At 30.9% G+C, this 27,678-nt stretch overlaps 1 protein-coding gene across 1 annotated transcript in view; it reads right to left on the reverse strand.

Moving 5' to 3' along the window:
- LOC109603308 (disintegrin and metalloproteinase domain-containing protein 11) overlaps positions 1 to 26,256 on the reverse strand; it is a 51,804-nt gene extending 25,548 nt beyond the window's left edge. Inside the window, exons 1-4 of the mRNA XM_049967314.1 lie at positions 26,206 to 26,256; positions 24,612 to 24,659; positions 4,649 to 4,728; positions 1,127 to 1,196 (exon numbers count right to left, since the gene is read on the reverse strand). Of these exons, the coding sequence (XP_049823271.1) occupies positions 1,127 to 1,196; positions 4,649 to 4,728; positions 24,612 to 24,659; positions 26,206 to 26,256 (249 nt within the window). The remainder of the gene's footprint in view (positions 1 to 1,126; positions 1,197 to 4,648; positions 4,729 to 24,611; positions 24,660 to 26,205) is intronic.
- Positions 26,257 to 27,678: the final 1,422 nt, after the last annotated feature.

Raw genomic sequence — 27,678 nt, forward strand, 5'->3', positions numbered from 1 at the left:
TAAATCTAACGGCGCCGAGTCAGGAATTCCAGGAAATCAGGTAAACAGAGTGCGTGAAGGGAGAATGGTGCACGGCCGTTTTTATCGACTATAAAAACACATTTTAAGATTTAAAGAGTCCCTCGTTAAATTCAGCGTTTCGCTGGGCGGTCGTCGAGTCGAGTCGGAGGCGGCTAAACAAGTTAAATGCCTCCGCGTACATAATAAAGTTGCCATAACGCGATGTACCAATTATTAAGGGTTTAACCGACAACTGTCGCGCCACCTGTGTTCCACTGAATATTTTATCAGGGCGGCACACACTTACTTATTTACAATTCTTTTGAATTTTATTTCCGACACTTTCTACTTCCTCCTTTAGATTTACCACGACTTTTTCCTGGTGAATTTACGCAAATTTCCGCCCTTTAATTTTCCCCTTTAATATGCACACAAATAAAAGGATGATTTTTAAATATTGTGTACTTTTTTGTGTCGTACCAATCCACTTTTTTTCTTGTGAATTCTTTCAGAAAATATATACAATAATTTAGACTGCACAAACTTTAATTGAAAGTTTAATTTGAAACACACTGTATATAGAAGATAAATTAATATAAAAAACTAGACTTTTTATAAACTGGACCTCTAGAAGGAATATAGTGGGTGATCACTTAAGCCTTATGGGTCAAAACGTCTTCAGCAACTCTCTACGAAATTATTGCCATTTCAGAATTTCCTTCATTCAAACATTTCTACAAAAAACCACGTGTACAATCAAAGGTACTTACAACGATTGGTAGTTGAAAATAGATTAATTATTTAAAATTAATTCACTAACCATTTTTACTTCTATACTCTATTCAAACTACCATAGATAAGGAATAACAAAAATAAATTTCCATTGCCATTGAAAAAAATGAACCAGAACTGAGAGATCTCTTATTACGTCTGAACGTCTAAATTTGTTGCGGCCTCGGTGCCTATAACTAGGGACTTTCCCCTCCTCGAGTTGCAGTAAAAATACTGGTTTCCAGTTACAAGAAACTCAACTTCCAGAGATAAAAATGTGCAAAATTGAGTGTTCTAATAATAAAATCGACTATATTAAGAAGTTTGATTAAGGACCACATAAAATCTTACTGACCTGTTTTGAAACCTGTTCGGCACCGTTTGCCAAAAAGTGTTTCTGCATAATGTTGGGTGCGATGAGTTGCCTGAAACAATTAAAACAGTACCTTAGTAAAAACGGGTGCGATTTAGGGGTGTGGGGTCGGAATAATAAAGATGCACGGTCACGACGATAGGTAATAATGAAATGCTGTAAACTCGACTGATATCACGTATGTCGGTTATGCTCCTAAAACGAACGGATTTGGTCGGGGAAATCGCTAATGTAGTTGAATAAATAATGTTCGGCAATCCGTAAGCCGCGCTCAAATGTGGCGGCACTCTTTCGGATTACGCGGATATGATAAATGCGGACCAGCCTTCGCAAATATGTCTAATGGAAAATATGGCGACAGGCACAACCTCAGATCCCGCCTTCCAACTCTTCAAGACGGTTCAATTTTGACAATATTACTGTTAAACTGTTAAACTGTTAAGGGTTTCCAAACGTATATGAAAAGTAAAACACTCACTCCTGAATAAAAAAAGTCTGTTTCATTAATCTCAGTCGAGCTGAAAATCCTGGACACTGACAAGCGCAATTTATTATTTTTTGAAAATTATAAATAAAATCGCGAACGCACGTATAAAAGGGACCTTTCTGAAACACGCCATTGCCGGTAAAATATCTTTTCCACTAACAAGAAAAATCCCCTTCAGTGTCAACCAGAAATCCCCGCATTTATTGGTTCGCTGTAGATAAATGTGGAAAAAAAAACAGTTAGATAAATAATTTCATGCGTCTGAAATTGTTTTCCTCCGAATGGAGGATGGTTTTATTATCTTGTGCTAATTTTGTCGTCGTCGCATCTTACTCGTACCGAGTGTGAGACCAATTTATGTACAGATGAAGTGATCCGTTTGATCCTTAAGCCATCTGGGAAATAATTCCAATCTGAACCCGACGCAAATCATGCTTTAATTGACTTTTAAACCTAAATGCAACCATTTTTGTAAAAACAGCGAGAACTTATTCAAGGTACTAATATGTATCCAAATTGGTAAGACCAGTGAATGATTTGTTAACTTTATTTGTTTACGGTTGTACTTAGTTTATATTTGTCTGCGTAACATATTTTTGATTTACTAGGAGAGTTTCCTGATACACATTAATCTGAAGTTATTTCCAAACCTCCAATTTTAATCCTACTCAAACTATTAATCTCAAAAGTCCATCAATAATTGAATGTATTTACTTAAAGATCTAAAACAAATCATCTATGTTTGTAATAACTTCAACGAAATATTGGATCTGGCGATTACTGACTTAAATTGTTGTTTGAATCATGATGAATTGCCACTTGTTACTGAAGATGTCTATCATCCTCCATTATGTATTTCCATTGAACTTAATAAAGTTAGGTTCCAACTAAGAATACTAAGCAGTGCAATTTCAGTTTTCACTTCTATCGGCAGTAATTCATAATTACTTGTACGTGCTGTCAAATTGTCATTTGTCCCACAAATTAATTTATGAGAGTATCAAAGAATCTTGGATTCATCAAAGTCTTTTTTATGAGTTAGAACTGACATGTTTACCTTTTAGTCACTTTGTCCCCTCCAAATTGGAATTTGTATGATCTCCAGTATATTTGCGATGAATTCAAAGAGTTGAAACTGTTTAAAAATGATGTCTAAATAGTTTACATTTCCTTAAAAATAAGGAATATCCAATTTAGGTCTATGATTGCCAAGTTCTTCTAAATGAATCTGAGTACACGTCTCTTTATAAACTTAGAATATATATTTATTTGACATTCCTACTTAAATTATCAAATTGATTGCATTGTGTTGTTGGAAATTCTACGTTCCTCGAGCAGCTTCAAGATCCTATACAGCTTTTTACTATCAAACAATGATATTTTTAAATAATTTGTAAATTTCAAAGAAATTGGGTCGAATAATTTATAAAATGAAACGTCCAAAGTGAATCATCGTTGGAATGCGGTAAATTGAAATTGTATTTCGCAAAGTCTAATATAGTTTTCCATTTCCATCACGGCCAGTCATTTCTTCAAACATGTTGAAGGTATTGGATACACAGAAAGGAGTGTAAAAGAAAAGGGGCCCGCTATCAATCACTGTCCGAAAGCAGCCTTCTTAACCTAGGAACTGTGTTTGTCTGATCCTTTTTTATCCCGTCCGGCGGCCTTCGTAAAAAAATGGACGCAAAATGCACCCGCACAGCCGTCGTTCATTTTCCATCCGGGAATTCTTTGGCTCTGGCAAAAATTCCAATTATGACGGTGTCACATTTTAACTTTAAACACCTTTAATAAAAATCTTTAACATAAAATCCTAACACATAAAAAGGAATGATGAATGACAAAGCTCTGACCTAGTTTCTTGTGTTTTAGTTACAAAAAAAATAAAAAAATAAATTATAATTGATCTGAGTCGGCGAAACCGGGATTGCGGAATTAGTGCGAAAGAGGGCGAGAGCGTGACACATGGACCGCGCAAAAAATAAGGCCGTTAAGCGATTGAATGGAGGAAAATATTAGGGGAGTGGAACCGCAAAAACGTTATAATTTTCATACATTATATCTAATGGACTTTTATGATCTGGGCTTAATTGATTGTGGGATAATAAATTAAATATCGCCGCTTTCCACTTGACGTGCGTCCCTGTAGCCTCCCGTTTTTTGCATTGCTTTCTCCATGTTTACAGCCTCTCAATTGATAATAAGTCAGGGTGGGATAACGGCCGATTATCACAATTATATGGGCCCAGACAAAGTTTATTTTAAGCACTTTTTATATATTATTAACATCTATGTTAGTTGTAATTAATTAATCAGTATCTAATTTATGCCCCAATATTACACGTCGGACGTCGTTAGCCATGATGAATGGTGTAACAAGTCAGTTAGTTAAGTATTCAATTAATTCCAAAAAGCATTCAACATTACGTATTCAAAGAAACAAGTCTTTACTCCTTACAAGGGTTTGTATTTTTACGACGCCTCTAATTTTTACTAATGACAAACGGAAACTTATAAATGGCAACAATTTTCTAATATTGAAATCAACACAACTAAGATTTTTACTAACTGAAGCCAATGATTTCGAAATTTCATGCACTGAGTACTGATTCTGCCATTTTTATTGAAACAGCGAGAACTTATTCAAGGTGCTAATACGTACACTATTGACCCAAAAGTTCAACAATAAATGAATTTATTTACTTCAAAGACCTAAAACAAGGGTTTTTTTTGACGGATAATCTTTTGCCATCTTGGCTTTTAGAAACAAAAAACTGGTTCAACTCATTTTTAACAGCCTGATAGGAATCGAAAGTTTTACCATTCAAATGGTTTTGAAGGGAGGGAAACAAATGGTAATCTGATGGTACTAAGTCAGGGCTATAGGGGTAATGTACTCATTTACCCCCATTAATTTAAATGGCTCTAAAAATTCTTCATTCTTCAAAACACACCTGTATAAATGTAGCGGATGTAAGGGGAGTACAAGTTGAACACTAAAGGTGGATACTTACGTGTTAAGCTCGAGATCCAAACGAAACTTGTGGTTAAAGGCCTTAATGAGAAGCGAAGTGCGATGGAAGTGCTTGCCCGTCTGAAACAATAATACATCGGCTTTAGATAGAGATTATGGCGGGCCACACAATCCCCCCCAACTAATTTTATTTATTACACCTCGACACTACTTTACCGATTTTAACCCCCGGAATAATCGCCAGTAGTATTTATGGAATTCATAATCACTTTTGGGCCAGATTTAGTGGTGTTCATTGACCGTTTGCACCTTTGCGGTTGTTAATAATATTTTAATAAACGTGAGTTTGATGGTCGTCCGTAAATCGGGGTGGCGGAAGATTAATAGTGCGGCCGTACAGCCGATTAAATTTCGTCGGTTTGGTTTTTCTATTAACAAGCAGCGCCTTCGCGGCAGGAGACTGAGTTATGGAATTAGAGCGAGCGCCGCTGGAAGTTATTGTTAATTTGGTCGTTCTGTGCGGTTTACGATTTGTCGGAATCGATTCCCAACATAGAAAACGGACAATTAGCTTAACCCTTTGTACCAACGGCAAAAACCGTTATTTTATGTTTTTCACAATATTAATGTGGACGATACTTTGGGATTTACGTGTTAATTTTTATGTATCCCGAAGAATTTTCAAATGTTATATTAAAAAATAAAATAAACTGAAACCATTGCCTTGAGGTAGATACTCATGTAGACATACATATAGATAGTTAGATTTAGTAACATTGTGAAATGTTAAATTTTATCTTAGGTAAGTAAACAGGAATAAAGTACATTATCTTTCTTTAAATGAATTATATTATCATAAAAGAAGATGTGGACATACATGTTAACATATTTCGTTAAATATAGAGTTGAATTGTCATAATTTTATCTAAAGTAAGTAAACAACAAAATCCTACACAAATAAAGGGAAAGCTTTCCCTTTCATTCCTTATATTACCATAAAAGAAGATAGATATAGATATCGATATGGATATGCATATAAATGTAGTCATAAATATAGATACATATATGGATGTGATATAGATATAGATTTATCAACATGATCTAATGTAAAATCACAATCATTTTGAATTTATATTGATAACCATTCTCAGTAATGAAATTGGTATTGATAATTCATTAAATATAAAGAAGAAATATCAAAATTAATTATTAATTATCTTAAATAAGTACCACATATAGTAAAATTTTTCAAAAATATAGAGAATGATTATATTTTATTCATTATATTAAGATAAAATAAGAGAAGATATAGATATATATGAGGTGTGTATTATTTTGAATTTATAAATTTAATATTCACACATAGTAATAAAATTGATATAGATATCAAGATAAATTATCAAAATTTTATCTTAAGTATACAGTAAAATTATTCAGAAATATAGAGAAGGATTTTTCTTTTAATGCTTTATATTACCATAAGAGAAGAAAGATATAGATGTGGTATTTATGTGACATAGATATGAATATAGATACAGATATGGATGTAAACACATATATAGTTATTGTAACAGGAACTAATATAAAGTCACAATTATTTTGAATTTATAAATTTAATATTAACATATAGTAATAAAATTGATATAGATATCAAGATAAATTATCAAAATTTTATCTTAAGTATACAGTAAAATTATTCAGAAATATAGAGAAGGATTTTTCTTTTAATGCTTTATATTACCATAAGAGAAGAAAGATATAGATGTGGTATTTATGTGACATAGATATGAATATAGATACAGATATGGATGTAAACACATATATAGTTATTGTAACAGGAACTAACATAAAGTCACAATTATTTTGAATTTATAAATTTAATATTAACATATAGTAATAAAATTGATATAGATATCAAGATAAATTATCAAAATTTTATCTTAAGTATACAGTAAACTTATTCAGAAATATAGAGAAGGATTTTTCTTTTAATGCTTTATATTACCATAAGAGAAGAAAGATATAGATGTGGTGTTTATGTGACATAGATATGAATATAGATACAGATATGGATGTAAACACATATATAGTTATTGTAACAGGAACTAATATAAAGTCACAATTATTTTGAATTTATAAATTTAATATTAACACATAGTAATAAAATTGATATAGATATCAAGATGAATTTTCAAAATTTTGTCTTAAGTATACAGTAAAATTATTCAGAAATATAGAGAAGGATTTTTCTTTTAATGCTTTATATTACCATAAGAGAAGATAGATATAGATATGTTGTGTATGAGACACTCATTTGAATATAGATACAGATATCGATGTGAACATAGATATACATATGGTAACAGGGACTAATATAAAGTCACAATTATTTTGAAATTATATTATTATGTGTTATTAATTAATTATTCAGAAATATAGAGAGGGATTTTTCTTTTATTGCTTTATATAACAATAAGAGAAGATGGATATAGATGTGGTGTGTATGTGACAGATATAAATATAGATACAGATATGGGTGTGAATATGGATATAGATATTGTAACAGGGTTTAATGTAAAGTCATAATTATTTGAAATTTATAAGTTTAATGTTCACACGTGGTAATAAAATTACTATAGATAATTCATTAAATATAAAGATGAATTATGAAAATTTTATCTTAAGTAAGTATACAAAATAATTGTACAGGAATATAGGAAAGACTTTTTCTTTTATTGCATTATATTACCATAAAAAAGAGATATAGATATCGATATAAATATAGACTTTTTTAATATATTACCAAGAAAGGAAATGGATACAATGTTGTGGGTGTATAAAATATACATACATGTACATCTATTTTCGTATCTAAATACGTACTGATACATAAGTAAAGATATAGATATTTACTTAAAAATTAAATCAATATAAGTTGAAGAACTGAATTCATTTATTCAGTCATGTTATTTCTCAAAACTTAAAAATAATCATTAAAGTACATAATTTATAAAATTCATCCTTATACTTTAACAGAGCACAATATTTATAAAATATGAACCACCATCTGGAAATAGCCTGACGTGCAGTTCCGTGGAACAGCCGAGAACGAAATAGAGCGGAGTCTTTTGCGAAGATTAGTGCGTGACCAAGTTTATAAATATCTCTAAACGGCAAAGCAATCTAGTTCGAAAAGGAATAGCACTGAATGTCCGCACAATCGCGACACCTCTCGTGAGATGGATTCGCAATTTCGGCCCGTTTTCTCACACTGGACACGTGTAGAATAAAATTAATCTCTTTCTCGTATGGACAACTTTGGTTTGCCACTCCAAGGAATGGGGTCATAAATTTATAACACGGTGCTTTGAGCTTTATTATAGTACTAATTTAGTATTTTTTTAAATTATTTTTAAACTGATTAAACTGATGTTTCTTAAATTCAATTGTTTGAAAAAAACATAAAAATTTAACTTACTTTCATCGAATTAAATAATTTTTCAGGATAGCGGTGTTGAGTTGAATTGTTTTTCGAATGAATTTCAAACGGAAATGAAATTGAATTAGTTTCATTAAACTTCCGGAAGGTTACGGTCCGTCAGACGTTGCCGTCACGTGTTTCTTATAACATCAATCTTCCGACCTATTGTATCTTTGGTGATGTTAAATTCAATTGCCCCTTTTTACTTTGAAATTTTAATACACTCCCAAATGTGTCCGAATTAAATTAGGTTTCAACACATTAATTATTTATTAGTATTTATTTGGCAGACATCCATAGTGACAAATCGACGTTTCAAAAACTAGTTGAATTCTTCTCTGGGAGGGTCTACTCCTTTTTGAGCAATGGAAGCTTAAATGAGGTGACCCAGGAATGTGGTGCCATGTATCGTATATTGACGTGTAAAAGCTGTATGCCATATGGGTGTCAAGTTTACTAACAATTGAACAAAAGCAGCAACGTGAAAATGTTTCAATCGAGTCTTTGTCCATGTTACGCCGAAATAAAGCCGAATTTTTGCGTTGATTCATAACAATGGATGAAATGTGGGTCCACCTGAGACAATGGAGCAGTCAAACAAGGGACTAAAAGGAGACAACCGGTTTCAAAGAACGCTATTATGCAATAGCAGTGTTTGAGTGATGAAATTAAGTGAAAACAACAATGAAGTAAAGTTTAAATTAGTTCCTGACTCACCCCGTAGATCTATTATCAATTTCCAAACAAAACTGACTCTATACTAAATGATTTGTTAACACGTGGAAGATTAGTTTTGAGACTCAGCTCGTACAGTATTTGAATGAATTTACTAATCCTTGTTACTAATTAGTGTAATAAGTAATGTAATGGAAGTAAACATTTATGTAGTCCTCCAGAAAAAAGGATGGAAACGTGTCAGAAGTGGACTAAGTAGACAAATATGATTCAGGAGTTGAAGAGGCCGTTTCATGTTTTGGTCATGAACAATCCATTTATATTCAGAGAGAAAAAACGTGCTGAAAGTGGGCGAAGGTCAAGAAGGATGGACGAGATGGGCGAAGGATGGCGAAGGAAGGCGAGGCGAGGGTTCAAGTTGACGGAGGGCCTCGAGCAGATAGACACAAGTGGTGAGTTCCAACGGCAAGAACAACACGAGCCACTTTATCAATTTAATAGCGTCCAGAGTCCGGGGTCCTGGACCCCGGTCCCGGTTCGAGTCTCGGCCGGACGTTGTCTCTTACTTATTTGTTTTTTCCGGGGTCCCGATATAACGTATGGACGGCGAGCACGCCTACCGCCTTTCAAACCAACAAATTAACGGTGCCTCCATTAGGCAAAAGCTTCGCGTTACTGTTCCCTTCAAACTTGCTTCCCGCCTTGTCTGTGATTTATTTTGCTGCTTTGCCACGGACACCGTCCAGTTCGGACAAAGATCAAACCGTTCCCCACAGTTTGCTCAACCAACACAACACCACGGATGTACTTTTCTTATTTTCTGTTAGATTTTTTACCTTAATTAATTATTTTCTATCATAAATTTTGATGTTGTAAGTTTTCAGTAAAGCTTTATAGATAAATTCTTCATCAAGTAATAAATAATCTTTAGAAATATCAAGAATTAATACCTTCAAGGTGTATCTAAAATAGGTTGTAAATACCTGGGAGCAGTTATAACACGTTCATTTATTAAGAAATTCTTTTTGTCTTAAAGTTTCTCCTGAAAAAAAACTACGGTCCATTAAATTTAAATTTCATTGAATAGTTTTATTCATAAATTTTCGTAACATTTGGACCAGTCTTGTTTAAATTATGTGTGTATTATTTGGAAATATATGCCTATAATTCAATAATAAATTATTGTAGTTTTAAAAAATATTCAATGGTGTAGAAAATAGAGTGAGAAAAATAGAATAAAATCCCCAGAATCTACGCCAGTGTAACAACGGGGAAAAAGTTTATTACATTAAATTGTGGGATAATACGTACCAAATTTAAAGAAGATCGGGCCAAAGGTTACAGAAATATGAGGAAGAAACAATTTTTAAAATCTAAATTTAAGGCACTGTAGTTTGAAGAAAATTAAAGTGAACAAACATTAAATCTAAAATATCGCAAAAATGGTTGTGGTAATCAAAATTAAACAAGAGTACCTTTTTTCTTCCAAATTGTCCAAAGAATATGAAAAACACAATAGTTTTAAAAAATATTCAATGGCGTAGAAAATATAGTGAGAAAAAGAGGAGAATCCCCAAAATCTACGCCACTGTAATAATGTGTAGAAAGTTTATCACATTAAATTGTGGGCATGTATTTTAGGATAATACGTACCAAATTTAAACAAGATTGAACCAAAAGTTACAGAAATATGAGAAAGAAACAATTTTTAGAATTTAAATTTGAGGGACTGTAGTTTGAAGAATATTAATGTGAACGAACATTAAATCTAAAATATCTCAAAAACGGTTGTGATAATCAAAATTCAACAAGAATACCTTTTTTCTTCCAAATTGTCCAAAGAATATAAAAAACATAATAGTTTTAAAAAATATTCAATGGAGTAGAAAACAGAGTGAGAAAAAGAGAAGAATCCCCAAAATTTACGTCACTGTAAGAATGTGGAGAAAGTTTATTACATTAAAATGTGGACATATATTTTAGGATAATACGTACCAAATTTAAACAAGATTGGACCAAAGGTTATAAAAATATGAGGAAGAAATAATTTTTAGAATTTAAATTTGAGGGACTGAGTTTAAAGAAAATTAAGGTGAACATTAAATCTACAATATCTCAAGAACCGTTGTGATAATCCAATTTAAACAACAGTACTTTTTTCTTCCAAATTGTCCAAAGAATATAAAAAACATAATAGTTTTAAAAAATATTTAATGGCATAGAAAATAGAATTAGAATTTAAATTTGAGGCACCGTAGTTTTAGAAAAAAATATTTATATATTTTTATTATTGTCCCCCTTTTTTTAGCACTTTGTATATTTTATATTTTTTTCATTATTTCAGTCTAATGGAAACCTTATAAGATGTAATAAAATTTTCTAAAGCACATGTTTAATATAAAATTGAATAATTTAATGGAACGTGATTTTTATTGAGGTGGAAACAAGTTTATGTTGTCGGGGTTCAGTTGGCAATTTAAAATTTTGAGCTAGTTAACGGGTGGTTGCAACCAAATATAACTAACTATAGAATGCATCAATGTTTTAAACGTTAATTAATTTTGGCAGGACTAGGCCAATTAGTATGGGGAGTTGTGACCTAAATTGGTTTAACAAGATCATTGTGCGTCAGCAACGTTTATAATCCTTTTTAATATTTGGATTGTAACTCAGAATTGTGGAATCGGAACAAGGGAATAGGATCCGTACCACGCCCAGGTCACGACACACTACCCTTCCATTTCCACTTCCATTTCCAGTTCGAGTTCGAGTTCGAGTTGACGGCTGACACCGGCACGAGTGCGACGCAGCACGGCACAACACGACACGGCAATGCTTGTTTTAAACCGCTTGTTTGGGTTATAATCCGGTAAAGCGGTGATGCGATTAAGGGCTGCTGCGAATTCATTTCACCCGATCGAAATCGTTATTCCGATTGACGTTTTCGCCCGCTTACACCTGCCACATTAATTACGCACTTATCCAGTCTGGGAAAAACGCCTAATAAGAAAGCCGGAGGAATCCGGGCCGGCGGCGAGGCATGCAAACCATGTGGACGGCATTCAAAGCCGAGCCGGGAGGATCCCGTGTGGATGGCGTGGCTGCCGGCACCCGTTACCCCTGGTAACCACTTGCTCTTAATTGAAAACCAACCTGATGACGAATCAATAAAGGGAACGTGCAGAACCGGCTCCGCGTCGCCCGACGGATCAATTCAAATTCGCATGTCTTCATGTGCCCCGCAACCTTTCATTCCGTTCCTCCTTCGTGATGTCGCTGTGGAAAAATCATCCTAAGTCGGGACGAAAGCCGAATTCAGATCACGAAACACAGTTTAACTTAATTACCGCTTTCGGCACTAATTCAATTTTGAATCTTTGTTCCGTTCAATTTGGCCCGTCAGAAAACGTAGCCGGGAGCAAAAATGCGCCGTTGCGACGCTCCAAATGATTTATGTGATGTACAGATTATGAATTGATTAAGGAACAACCAAACAACAGGTGCAACTTTCCAAAACTCCCGATTTGATGCCCGTACATGTACACACACGTTCCAACCAGGCACCGCCTATTAAATTGTTATGACTAACGTAAGTGACTGGTTGTCTCTAACAGCTTCACACACATAAACTTGCATGCATGCAATTTGATACGTGTTCAACAGTCGACGTTAAAACTCACAATTACACTCCATCTCGTTCTAAAAACAATATTTAAATAGGCCGACCTATATGTAACTCAGGGGAGGAATAGTCGGTGAAATCGTTCACCGAAAATAAATGTCGAATGTCCCAGTGGGGCCACGGGGGTGGCGAGGAGAACCCTTCCAATATAGTGAGTGTTGTCGAGTGTACGCTTTCGCCGGGCGAGTCGTGTCGAACTCTGTGTGGAAATTAGAAACTCCTATTTTGATTGAATATGGGAGGAAAGCCAAAGCAAACAGTGTTTTCACTTTATCTCGACCGAAAATTTGACTGTCTGTAAACTGTGGATTCGATTATTTTGGTTTCACTACTCCATGAAAATTACAATTATTTTATTTATATAATAATAATTTTTACTGCCCAACAGACACACGTCTATTTACAGATGTTGTGTCACACGTCTTAAGACGATCTAAGTTAATTTTTTGGTGAAATCATGTTTTTTTTTGGAAAACACATTTTTTCAAAACAACTCAACTTCAACTTTTCCTGAAGCTATTAATAGGTAATAGTCATATAACGATGTTCCGTTGTCAATAATTCAAATGTCAAAATAAGATATAATTACCAAATTTAATATTTATTTTATTTATTGGTAAAATCATGTTTTTGAGAACTTTTCCTGAAAAACAATGACGAAACATTTTAAAACTTTTCATGAAACTATTAATAGTTAATAGTAATATAACGATGTTCCATTGTCAATAATTCAAATGTCAAAATAAGATATAATTACAAATTTTATATTTATTTTATTTTTTTGATGAAACCATGTTTTTTGAGAATATATTCCCACATAAATAAATAGCCCAAAAAACATGTGAAAAATTAAAACATGAGCTCAACTGACGCAACAACTTTTCATGAAGCTATTAATAGATAATAGTAATATAACGATGTTCCATTGTCAGTAATTCAAATGTCAAAAAAAGATATAATTACAAATTTTATATTTATTTTATTTTTTTGGTGAAATCATGTTTTTTGAGAATTTTTTCTGAAAAACATATTTTTTTCAAAATATAAACAATATTAGAACCCACATAAATAAATAGCCCAAAAAAACATGAGCAAAATTAAGACATGAACTCAAATGACGAAACATTTTACTAAGAAGACCATTTTTTAAAGATGCCTAGGAAACAAACTTTCCTCTTAATCAAACTGAACTCAAATTTTTATGAATATTTTCAAAATTCATTACTTAAATTAATTAAATAAATTTAATATATTTATTAAAGAACAGTTAAAATGAGTACTCATTGGAGGTCGATTGCGAATATCTTCTAAATGTTTAAAGTAGACGATTAATCAGAGAAGATCTTTTTTGCAGAGTGTTTAATTTTCTACAAACTTTGACCTTCGATATCTTTTAAATGATAAGAGTTATGAAAAACTTGTAAGATACCTTTTGTATAGCATTCAATTTCCTACAAAAAACGTTAATAGACATATTCTGTACGATTAAGCAATGACGAGATATGGATTTTGCCATCAGCGAAAAAATACTTTTCATTATTAATAAATAAATAGTAGAAATAGAAAAAGAAACGACATTGTTCATTGAACTTCTTTCTACAATTAATGTCAATTAACTATTCCTAACACTTAGTATTAATCGCCGTTGTACCTGGAGGGCGAAACAAAAAAATAATAAGAATAAGGGCCCCGGTTCGAAGGGAAAACACGACTAATAAATTAAGTTCGTTTCCGTGTATTTCGCTGAGAGATGTAAATAAAAGCAATTTACCGGGCGTCTAAAAATAAAATAACTGAGGTACAGTGCAACGACAACGACGAGTTTCGACGAATCTGTAGACGAGCTTTTCATTTTAGGTGAGAAACGTTTCAGATTTAGTTAAGCGCAGGATAAAGACGGCGCTTTGCCAGATTGTATTATCAATTTCCAGACCGGAATCCGCCCGAATTATTGATCACATCCAAATTACGTACTCACTCTCTATTAAGTAGTGTGTAGGTGAATTTTTTCCAATGCATCAAATCGATAAATAATTCCCGACTTGTTTTTCCATTGACGTCCGGGTGCAATTTCCATATGGAGATCGTTGGACGGCCGGCGCCAATTTGTAACCAGATTAGCTTCTCTCCCTCCATCTCTCCACTCTCTCATTAAATTTATTAGTCTCCGACGTGTAGTTTTATTTGAATACCTGAACGAAAACTCCGACACAGGTTTTGATGCACACGACAATTTAATCCGTGAATTGTGTCTCTAGATAATCTGCGGGAGTTGTAAGAATAGACAGTTGCAGTCTCAGATTATCAATTTAAGCGACCTTTGAGCCGTCCGAGGGAAATAGATTTACCGCAACTGATAAAACAGATTCCCAATATTGCATTCCGAAGGAACTTTGTGTTTCGTATGGATTTTTTTTTAGTCGAGGGGACAAGGCCGAGTGTGGAGTGTATTCGTGAATGTCCGTCCGCCACATACATGTATGCATGATTCGTTATGCAATGTTGAAAATAGAAATTCAACCTTTTATGTATATTTCCATTTTCCGTTCCTTCTCCTTTCATATGCACTGGGGAAAAGAAAGAAGGGCCATTCAATAATAATGTAAATCGAACTAGCTTTTTATTTCCTTCAACGATTTCCTTCCCACACTATATTCAACTAATACGCAAAATAAACGAATAAACGCCGATTCAAAGGTAAATGCGTCTCTTACATACAAAGGAGCCCGAAATTAATGATATGGATATTGACTTTGGTGTCGCCACATTGTATTCAAACATGGTCCCTTGTTTAGCCCGCCAAATCCTTTTATTAACCTATTCATATTCACTACGAAAATAAATGTTTCATTTCGAGTGGACATAAAATAAATTGCACATCTCACATCTGTTAGACGAATCATGATAAACTTATTCTTCTTGATGATGATGATCTTCAAAGATGAGCCCTTAATTTTGATGGTTTTCCATTTTTTCCAGTCCATATATCGTCATAACTTGATCGTACAGAAAATTTCTATTAACATTTTTTATAGGAAATTGAACGCCTTACAAAAAATGTATCTTACCATTTTTTCATAACTCTTTCCATTTAAAAGATATCGGAGGTCAAAATTTAAAGAATTTGACAAAAATTCCTTTTTTACTTTTAAATTTACTCGTAGATAACTAAATATTATAAAATGCCGAATACATATTTTTGTAGGAAATTAAAGGCTCTACAAAAAAGTATTGTGTGATTAATCGATTACTCTAACCATTTTGAAGATATTCGCAATCTAACTCCAATAGGCACTGATTTTAATAGTTAAATATTTCAAATTTATGTATTTATGCAATGAATTTTGAAAATATTCATACAAATTTGAGTTTAGTATAATTCCGACACTGAAAAATGGGTTCCTAAGCACCTTTAAAAAATGCTCTTCAAAGATAAGCTCTTAATTTTGATAGTAAAGTCCTCCTAATCTCAGTTTTCCATTTTTTATTCAGTTTTATCTGGCAAAATCCATATCTCGTCATTAGTTGATCGTACAGAAAATTTCTGTTGACATTTTTTATAGAAAATTGAACGCCTTACAAAAAATGTATCTTACCATTTTTTCATAACTCTTACCATTTAAAAGATATCGGATGTCAAAATTTAAAGAATTTGACAAAAATTCCTTTTTTACTTTTAAATTTACTCGTAGATAAGTAAATATTATAAAATGCCCAACATATAATATTTATGTAGGAATTTAAAGGCTCTACAAAAAAGTGAAGTGAAAAGTTTTAAATTTTCTCTACTATTACTACTATTACAATTATTATTATTATTATTGTTATTATTATTAATATTTAAGTGATTAAGGATATAAATAAAAACATTTTGGCTACGTGTTAGAAACTCAATTATATGAGCGGGCATAAATTGGAACAGTTTACAAAAACAGGGTCTCAATTGTTCTTCGCGTGTATATTTTAATTGTTTTCCTCCCTTTTTGCACGATATTCGTTTTGGGTACTCTATCAAATTACAACCGTACACTAGACTGTAACTGTTTTATATAACTTCCATCGAAACAATGTATTCCATAAAATAAATTATTCAATCTCTATGTTATTTGTTCGACTGAATTTGTTTTATCGCAGTCCACGGAGGCTTTGATAAAAAGTTGGAGGCAATTAACTTTTATTGAACGACATCAGTTTATTTAGGGAGCAAATTAATTGGTCGGGTTATTCTAACAATATCCATGGTACATTGAACGCGAAATTGTTTTCCTAAATATAATATAATAATAATTAAATTTCGCAACTATTTCAAACAACGTTCAGGCTTATTAAAAACTTTTAATGATATAATATTAAATATCAAAGTGGGACAATATACCTACGACTAAATTATAACATATCCTTTGGAAAAAGAGGAGCTGGAAGTGCACTCCTGTAATGAGAATAAAGCAAGGAGTTGGTGCATACAAGGCAAGTAATAAAACTAAAATTCAATTAGCCTTTGTAAAAGCATTCCTCAAGTCTCAGACTAAATGTCTGACAAATGAAATTGTTGACGAAAGTGGATAAATTACACGAATTTTCAAGTGCATTCGACAAACTGTTCACAATTTTCAAAGAACTAATGTCAAATGACTTTATAAGCACATTCCATAAAAGTAAAAATCTAGCTAATTAACACTCCTAAAGGCAGCTTATGTGCTAAATTAATTTGTTAGATATTTTGTTTTTGGCATAAAAAAATGAATTAAAAATAATAAAACACAATGCTTTGTAAATGTAAATGCCATTTTAATAAATTTCACAAAAATTTTTATTTTATTATAAATCAGGTTTAATTTAAATTATTCATAAAAAATTCGAACTTTTTATAAAAAATGGTTTCTACTTTGTGATATACCTTTCTAGTATTCTTTATTATGTTCCTTTGTGACATTTTTGTTTTACTGTTTTATTTATTATTTAATTATTCTTGTTTAAATACAATTTCTATCACTCAAATTGATCATTAAAATTCTTTTGTCATTTTAAGAAATAAATTGAAGTTCATAAAACTTTTTAAATTACAATAAAATCACTCAAAACTTCATAATTTTGTGAATCTTAAACTTTAAATTCTATAACTCTTTGTAAAGATTTAATTTTATTTTGTTTTCAATTTACAATATCTAATAAAATATATCAATAATTTTGAAAGATTTATTATTATATCCAAAGAAATGATAAATTCTCAATAACTTTGAAAGATTTTTTATATAAAAAAATTGATAAACATAATTTGAGATTTAATTATGATTGGCCCCCTAAAAATTCATAAATTTCTAGGTCTATTTTAAATTATTTATCAGAAAGTCCAACTTTTTAGGGAACTTGTTTCCACTATATTATGTTCCCTTGTGACAGATAGTTATTTTTGTATCCAGAAAAATTGATAAATTTATTTTGTAACTTAATTATAATATAATCTTTGATAGTTTCATAATTTTCAATTTAAAATATCTAAGAAAATTATCAATAATATTTGAAAATATTTTTTTTTGCATTCAAAAAATTCATATATTAATTTAAATTATTAATAATTAATAATATTAAAAATCTTTTATTTACCTTATGATGTTCCTTTGTGGTATATCTATTTTACTGTTTTATCTTTTATCGTCCACATTAACCATTCAATTTTTATGTAATTTTAATAAATGATTTGAAGTTCACAAAAGTTTATATGAGATAAAATCACTGATAACTTCGTAATTTTGTAGATCTTCAATTTTTCAATTTTATGTCTGTTAAGATTTAGGTTATTTCAATATAAAATATATAAAAATAATATCAAGAACCAAGAAAGGTTCTTATTTTTGTATTGATAAATCTAATTTGTTAGTTAATCATGTTTATTTGGATTTTATTTTAATTTTTAATTTAAAATATTCAAGAAAGTTTCCAAAAATACTTATTTTGTTGTCTCAAAAAATGAATAAATTTAAGGTTTTAATTTAAAATTGGACACAAAAGTTTATAAATTAAGAAAACTTTTGTAGGTCTTCAGTGTTTAATTTGTAACATCTCTGTATGAATATTAATTAATTTTCAGTTTACTTTACTTTTTACTATCCTGGAATATTCACTAATCACTATTTAATATATTTATTTTTTATCAACTAAAAGGTTGACACAGAAAATAAATAAAACAATGTTTTGTAAATAAAAGTCCATGTTTGGTAACTCAAGCATATTGATCCAATTGAAATTTTATATTGGGAATTTTAGGTCTAGTTTTAATAAAAACTTTAGCAAGACATTGGTATTAAAACGCGGTGGAGTGTAAATATCGAATTAGGTGACTTTCTGGATGGTTGTCTCGATTAAGTTTATTGGAGTTGTCGAAATACAAAATCCGATTATACTCGCACAACGCAATAATGCCATTCTAACATCGAATGTGACAAAATGTCATTGAGGCATTACAAGACACTAATTAGTAATTAACACTGATTGAACGTCATGTGTCTATAATTGTATTCTGCACGGCCATCAGTCTAAAATAGCTGCCAGACATAAAATCGCGATGCAGATTTCGGATTTAATATAAAAAGGAGAAGTTAAACACGAATCCTGTTTTGGGGGAGTAAAATATTTACCTTCCGAACCTTTGATATGAGTTTTTCCGTATTTATTTTAAGCATCCACGCGAAAATATGTCCACAGAACGACGCCAAGGCAAAATCCCAAATAATGAAATGGCAGACACATAGGTACATGAATGGAAAATTAATTTATGGGTGACTTTAATTTTTATCGAGGCCATAAATTCATTATTAAGTCAGTCGAATCGTACAGAGCAATAAATTAAGGCCACGGCGACAATAAAATTTATTCCTGCTGGATATCAAATCAATTGACACCTCTTATTTAACATTAAATGTTATATAAATAAAGGGAGGAAGGTGGCATAAATAATGTATTGACGTCCCGTTGACCAAAAACAATCGGCCGGTCGTGCAGGATTCAGGACGGGGCACGGCCGACATAAATATCACGGGATGGATATACGCAAAACAAGGCCCATGTTAATTTCCTCCCCGACATCACGGTGTCCGGCAACTGAATAAAATTTAAATTATAAATTAACCTTATTCATGCAGATATTCATATTAACCTCCCCGCCAGCCCAGCTTCCTCCATTCTCCTCCTCACCACCACACCATAGACTTTATCCTTAATAGCTGCTTTATCAAGTGTGCCGTGGTGCGTTCCTATTCATGCGGACAGCTTAATTCATCACATCGAGATTGAGACCGTTTGAATGGATGCGGAAAGGAAACCATGCATCATACAACTCGGTAATTTACAGATTCCACATCTCCCCCTTGGCTTGCTACCATCCCTGTCCACCGAACCCACCGAATAACACTAATTACTCACGCCGATAAATTGTACAATTGTACCTATTTGTGTAAATGTAAATAGTTCATTAAAATTAAATTGCCTTCGAACTGACAATGGAACAAGACGGGGTTGTTCACGTTAACATCCCTGTCTTGGGCATTTTACATGAAATCACGCTTAAATGTAAAAAATTTAAATTATTCATATTTATAAGTGTAATTCTAAATAGATTAGAACTCCGTTTTGTGGTATTTCTGTTTTCCTGTTACATTTCATCAATTATTTACTTAGTGAATCTTGTTTAATCATTCAAATTAACAATAATATTTATTGCCATTTTAATAAATATTTGTAGATCTTCAAAGTTTAATTTTCTACCTGCCTGTTTTTTGTTTGCAATTTACCACATCCAAGAAAATTATTAACAACCTTAAAGGATATTTAAATTTGTCTCCTAAAACTTCATAAATTTGAGCGTTTAATTTGAATTATTAATTAATATTGTAATTTTAAATAGATTCCCAAACAAGCCCAATTTATTTCTGGTTTATTTATTAAGATCCATTTCATCAATTATTTAATGAATCTTATTTGAATACAATCACTTAAATTTAACATTTAATTCTTATACAATTTAAATAAATGAATTGAAGTTCACAAAAGGTTAAATGACGATAAAATAATTGAAAACTTTGAAATTTTGTAGACCCTCAATGTTACTTAAACTAACCAACAAACTTATATTTTATCCTCCAAAATATTTCTAAATTCAAATGGTTTTTCATAATATTAAAACTGTAATTTTAAATGGATTCTCAAACAAATCAACATAATTTATTTCTGGTTCATTGTTTTATTTATTATGTTCCATCTCATCAATTATTTAATGAATCTTACTTCAATGCAATATACAGCTACTTAAACTAACCATTTAGTTTCATATACCATTTAAACAAATGAAAACATGATTATAAAATCTTTAATAGCTTCGACATTTTGTAGATCTTCAATGCTCATTTTTATGGCTGCCTGTTTGGACTTTATTTTATTATCAATTTTCTATATAAAAGAAAATTACCATCAAACTTGAAAAAGTTTTATATTTTGTCCTCCAAAACATTTCTAAATTTAAAGGGTTGTTCATAATATTTAAAACTGTAATTTTAATGGACATGATTTATTTCTGGTTCATTGTTTTATTGATTATGTTCCATCTCATCAATTACTTAATAAATCTTACTTTAATGTAATATTCATCTACTTAAACTAACCATTCAGTTTCATATACTATTCAAACAAATGAAAACATGATTATAAAATCTTCAATAGCTTCGAAATTTTGTAGATCTTCAATGGTCTTTTTTATGGCTGCCTATTTGAACTTTATTTTATTATCAATTTTTTATATAAAAGAAAATTATCAACAAACTTGAAAAAGTTTTATATTTTGTTCTCCAAAATATTTCTAAATTTAAAAGTTTGTTCATAATATTTAAAACTGTAGTTTTAAATGGATTCTCAAACAAGTCAAACATAATTTATTTCTGGTTCAATGTTTTATTTTTTATGTTCCATCTCATCAATTATTTAACGAATCTTACTTGAATGCAATATTCAACTACTTAAACTAACCATTCAGTTTCATATACCATTTAAACAAATGAAAACATGATTCTAAAATCTTTAATAGCTTCGATATTTAGTAGATTTTCAATGCTCATTTTATGCTTGCCTGTTTGAATTTTATTTTATTATCAATGTTCCATATACAAGAATATTATCAACAATCTTGAAAGATTTTTATTTTTTGTCCTCCAAAATATTTCTAAATATGAGAATAATATTTAAAACTGTACTTTTAAATGGATTGTCAAACAAATTAAATTTATTTTTGATTTATATTTTTATTATTATTTCATTTCATTAATTATTAAATAAATTTTATTTGAATGCAATATTCAATTACTTAAACGAACTGTTGAGTTTCATATGCCATTTCAATATCATTAATGTTCATTTTTCTGTTTGTCTGTTTGGATTTTATTTAAAAAATATCTAAATTTAAGAGTTCAATTTAAATTATTCATAATATTTAAAATTGTAATTTTAAATGTATTCTCAAACAAGTCCAAATTTATTTCTGGTTTATTGTGTTTCATTTCATCAATTATTTAATGAATCTTATTTGAATACAATATTCAGTTACTTAATTTAACCATTAAATTTCTTATGTCGTTTAAACAAATGAATTGAACTTCTCAAAAGGTTAAACATGATAAAATCATTGATAGATTCGAAATTTTGCAGATAATCAATATTTATTTTTTTACGTTTCTATTTGGATTTTAATTTTATTTTCAATTCAACATATCAAAAAAAAAAAATATCTATAACCTTGAAAGATTTTTATTTCAATCAAATTCTTATGTTATTTAAACAAATGAATTGAAGTTTATCAAAGGTTAAAAGAAGATGCTAAAATCATTGATAGCTTCGAAATTGTGTAGATTTTCAATGTTTCGTTTTCCAAACAGGCAGTTAGAATTTAATTTTATTTTCAATTTAGCATATCCAAGAAAATTATCAATAGCATTATTTTTTGTCCTTAAAAAATTTCTAAATTTGAGGGTTAAATTTAATTTATTCATAATATGGAAAAATATTGTGATTTTAAATATATTCTTCATGTTCAATTTTTCACAATCTTTTCACTTTATTTAATGTATAAGTCACTTAAATTAATCATTTAATTCCTGATGTCATTTTAAGAAATGAAAAAATGATGAAAAGTTTACAAATTGATAACTCTTGGCCTGTTTAGCTTTTATTATATTCTCAATTTACATTAATTTAATCAGAAGCTAAAAGGGTCATATTGTGTATTATGATTTTATTGAAATATATAATAATTTTCACCCAGTAAAATATGTTCTTTTTTTCAATACATTGATAGACTTCTATTAGATTATGATCTAAAGAATAAGAATAATTCGTGCTAGAGATTAATAAAGAAATTGACTCGAATACGTTGATCGACTCAATTGTTGCAGATTTATCAAACTCCATAACTGTTAAAATAGAGTAGGTACTTATGTTTTATCCCCCAAAAAATATGATAACGGTTTCAAAATTTATGTGACACAAAATAATCGTCTCACCGAAACTGTCAAATGCCTGAACAACACATAAGCAGTTCAAAAAAGATTCGTCGAAAATAAAATTGACAATATCGTATGTTTAACCGAAGGCGGAAACGAGATTTTATCTCATCTCACAACGCCCAAACGTGCGTACACGACCTCCTGCCCTTTTTTGTTTCGCCGTCCCGGAGAAACGTCCCATAACTTAAATATTCGTCGACACAAACGACTCGCACATGCTAAACACAAATGAACCGCGCTCCGGGAAAAATTATTGCCAGCAGGGAGAATTTCTCACCGCTAACGGCGTATAAATATATTCCCTCTGCGTGCAAACGATGAACTAAGAACAAGAATGAAAATTAGTAACTGAGATGGGCGTGCAAAGTGAGCATCGAACGCGTTTATTAACTTTGCTTTGGCAATCGGCTGAATCATCGATAATTGCTAATTAAATTTCTACAATTACGGTAAACTCCTGCAAATAAATTAATCGTGATAAGCCCGGCAATCCGTTAGCGGGCACCGGTTGCACACAGTGCATGTTGTGTGTGTGTGTTGTTCACAGACGTTTAAACACCGCAATAGAACCGGAATAATTCCGGTCAACTCATAAACCGTATTGCCTTTAGGTGTTTTGCGACTTAATCCAGTTCAGCCCGATTTATAATTGACATTTCCATGTTTGACGGTGTACAAGTAAAAGGGAGTCAATAAATTTGCATGAGCTAATAAACCGAACGCAAATTGAGTGAGTACACGACTCCCTTATGCATGTTGATTGACTCATTATCTCAGCTCATCTGCGAACATTTTTTCCAACATCTGTGCCTCTATTTATACGTAGTTGTGTTCAAAAGTGTTTTGTTCGGTTGTCTCGTTGATGCATAAGTTGGGAGGAACGGAGGATATTATAATAATCCCTTTGATAAAGTTCGGGGTTTTTAATTCAAGCCCTGTTGGGAACAAAGCTTCAAGGGATAATAATTAATTAATATATCCGCTAGTTGTTGCCTTTCGTGCGAACAAAAAGATGAGACGCTCCAGTTATAAAGCAAACTTCCCCCCAAAACTTGACAAAAGGCTCAGAATCTCGAGATCGGACAAAAGACATTCGTGATATTAGTTAATGTCAATTCGACGATAACGCATTTGAAACACAGATATCGCCGACTAATTACGAACTTTGATCCAGTTGTTAAGATTTTCGGGCAAATTCTGACTATTGTATAAACGTCCCTCAAAACTGAACAATTATAATATATCTATTCTACATAGCCAAATTAATTCGTCTTGTTAATAATAATTGAAAAAAAAGATGATGATATACCATCATCATAGAGTTACGTACAAAAGTGCACAATACAATTGAGCTTGATATTCTCAATTAAAAGCTTTCTGCTTTAGGTTTCAAAATAGTTCGTATGAATGCTAATTAAAAGTTTGTGACGTTGTCTATCTCGCGTTGCCAAAAAGTTACGGCTTAAACAAATAACTTTTTAATTAAGTGAATGCGAATTTTGTTTAAACCATTCAAAAACATATTCGGAACTGTCTAGCTTAGCATTAACTACATTTTATAATTAACCACAACACTGCGGCTACGTATTAAAACATGTCGTTAAATTATTGATTGTATTACCTTTGTTGGTCGCCCCCTCTGGTAACCACCACCATCGCCTTGGCCCCTCTGCAAAAAAAAAGGAAGTTTATTAACCACAATTGTGTTAAAGACTTTGTCTAAAACTTGTTCAAAGTAAATAGAAACTAAAGAAGACTAATATTGGATTGAGTTTATGATGCTGCCTTTCTTTCAATATTTTGCTTTACATAATTGGGTGAAGGATCCTGTAAAATAATTGAAGTTTTTTGTTCTATCGAGACCCACTAAAACTACTGACATAATTTCAGAAGATGTAGTGGCTGTGTCTAAATATAGCGTTAAATTTGAAGTATATATTTTACCAAAATCACCAATTTTAATTGTTCCTCCATATTTTCATCTGATTCTAAGATTTCTACTGGGAGAATTAACTTCTAGATTATATCTTTTAAAATAATATTTAATTTTGTGTGCCCTCGATCCTGAATTACAGTTTGAATATTTTTGTAAATTTTGACACATCCTGTTTGATTACAAAATCTAATAATCCCCTTAAAAATGGAAAAAGCGATTTAAATTTAGCAAGCTGGCAAATTATGTTTGTATGTGATAAGATAACATCCCATTAAAAACGGAGTATTAAAACAAGCACTCGAACAAGGAAATTAAAGTTTGTTGAAATTTCCTGAGTAAAAATCCCCTTCAGCTTTTTATGGAAGTTCAAAGTAAGTATTAAACATGCATACACACATTTACCGCACATAACTCACTGATTTCGAAGTACTATTAAACTATTTGAGTTGATGAGCAGCATGATGAAAATGTAAAACTTGTTAAAACTTTTTCTACAAGCCACTTGCCAGGCAGATAATTAGATTCTGGCTGTATCACAGCATTATTTAGTCATGACAGTGGTCTATAAACTAATTTTCTTTCTTGCCTTTTTCTAACTTTTATACGTTAAGGGGCCAAATCATAAATTCGGGAACGCCCAAAAATTAATTAAAAATACTCATATTTATTAATTATTTTAAATTTGTAATCAAAAATGCAAAACAAAATTTATTAAATATAATCAATCAGCCTTTCATTAATGAAGTCAACAACATATGTTATAAATGTGTATATTGTTATTAAGTCTTTCCGGTTTTTGTGAAACACAATTATCGAATTTTCATTACAGACAATAATAGAATTAAAATAATTAAATGGTTTATTTGAAGTTGTTTAATTAATGTTGTTTTTCGATGATTAAATACTACGGTGGTCCTATTCGCCAATTTGTTATTTAATTTCAATTACGAATTGTTGCTACCAATTTTATTTTAATAAATTTTTTAACTTTTAATTGGCATTACTATTAATAATAATCAACAGTCATTGATTTTCCAAATGGAATTTTATGATTTATTATAACGACAGACTCATAATTTCATAGTTTCCATTGTTCCTTAACAAAAAAAAAAAAAAAAAAAATTAGACCCAACATCGCGTAACAATGGATGTGCCAAAAATATATTCATTTAGCTGGCAATAAAAGTAGACGCACACAATGCAACGACAACGCATTTGACAAATGAAACTCTCATCGGGTATATGTAAAATGTAAATTTCACGATGCTTTGTGGTTTACATTTTCGATCAAATAGGAAAATTTGGCTTGTAACAGCTCGTCACTGGGCATGTCATTATGCAAAACTGGCCCTTTGTAACATTACTTAAATAAATTACCTTGTCCCACATAAAAAAAGCTTCAAAACTCGGTGCAGCATTTCTCATCGATTACATGTACATGCATGTTTATGTTTTATGAGTAAAATAATATTTTATTGTACACTAGAATTTAGTACCAATACTAAAATAATAAAATGAGAATGAAACTTAAATATTTTTATGAATAATATATTATAACACATTTAATAAAACATTTATTATTATGTTTTATTTTCGTCTATGAAGAGTTTTTTATGTTATTAACATTCAGCTGCACCAATCAGTGAATGAACTTTCTAAAATTCTATTCACTCTATTTTATCTGTTACTGAATCTGGTAAACCTGCAACTATTAAGTCTGTCAAAATACTCATATCTAGCAGGAATTTTTATTTCTTCAAAGCACTCTCACTCAGAAAAAGTGTGAATCTTATTATCATTGAACTGTAACAACCAGTGCATGAGCTTTCTAAATTTCAAATGTAGTAAACCTGCAATCACAACATTGGAGGATATTCCTTTATTCATCTCTAGCAGGAATTTTTCTTAATAGTGGTCTATAAATGTCTTTAAAAAATAGCATAATTTATTGGTGATGATATTCTTTGTTATTATGTTGTACAAAAATTGTCTTTTCAGACATTCTACTCATTCAGAAGAAAGTGTAAATCTTATTAACATTGAGCTCTATCAATCAGGTCATGATCCTTCTAAATTTCTATTATGTTTACTTTATCAGTTACTGAATCTGGTAAACCTGCAATTATTAAGTTAATCAAAATATTCTAGTCAATTCTATTATTCATCCCTAGCAGGAATTTTTCTTAATAGTGATTCATTCATGTATTTGGAAAACAGCATAATTTACTGATGGTGATATCCTTTGTTAGTATGTTGTACAAAAATTGTCCTTCCAGACATTCCACTCATTCAGAAGAAAGTGTAAATCTTATTAACATTGAGCTGTATCAATCTGGGCATGATCTTTTTAAATTTCGATTATATTTACTTTATCAGTTACTGAATTTGGTAAAGCTACAATTATTAAATTAATCAAAATATTCTTGTCAATTCTATGATCCATTCCTAACAGGAATTTTTGTTAATAGTGGTTCATTCATGTACCTCCATAAAACGTTGCGTCTAACTTCAACTACAAATCCTGCGCCGTTGCAGAAAAATAAACACAAAAAATATGTATAATTCCTGAAACATAAGCGAGCTAAATCCAATTTGCGTAATTACATTCCAGTATTTTATATAATTAAAATAATTTGCATGTTTACAAAAGGACGTCGTCGACATTAAAATAAACAGATACGTCCGTGTACTTCCGGCTGGCTATTTCGTTAGTTTTGCATAACACACAATTAAATAAAACACGTATATTGTA

This window comes from Aethina tumida, chromosome 5 (genome assembly GCF_024364675.1).
Source record: "Aethina tumida isolate Nest 87 chromosome 5, icAetTumi1.1, whole genome shotgun sequence".
In the NCBI taxonomy this organism is placed as follows: Eukaryota; Metazoa; Arthropoda; class Insecta; order Coleoptera; family Nitidulidae; genus Aethina; species Aethina tumida.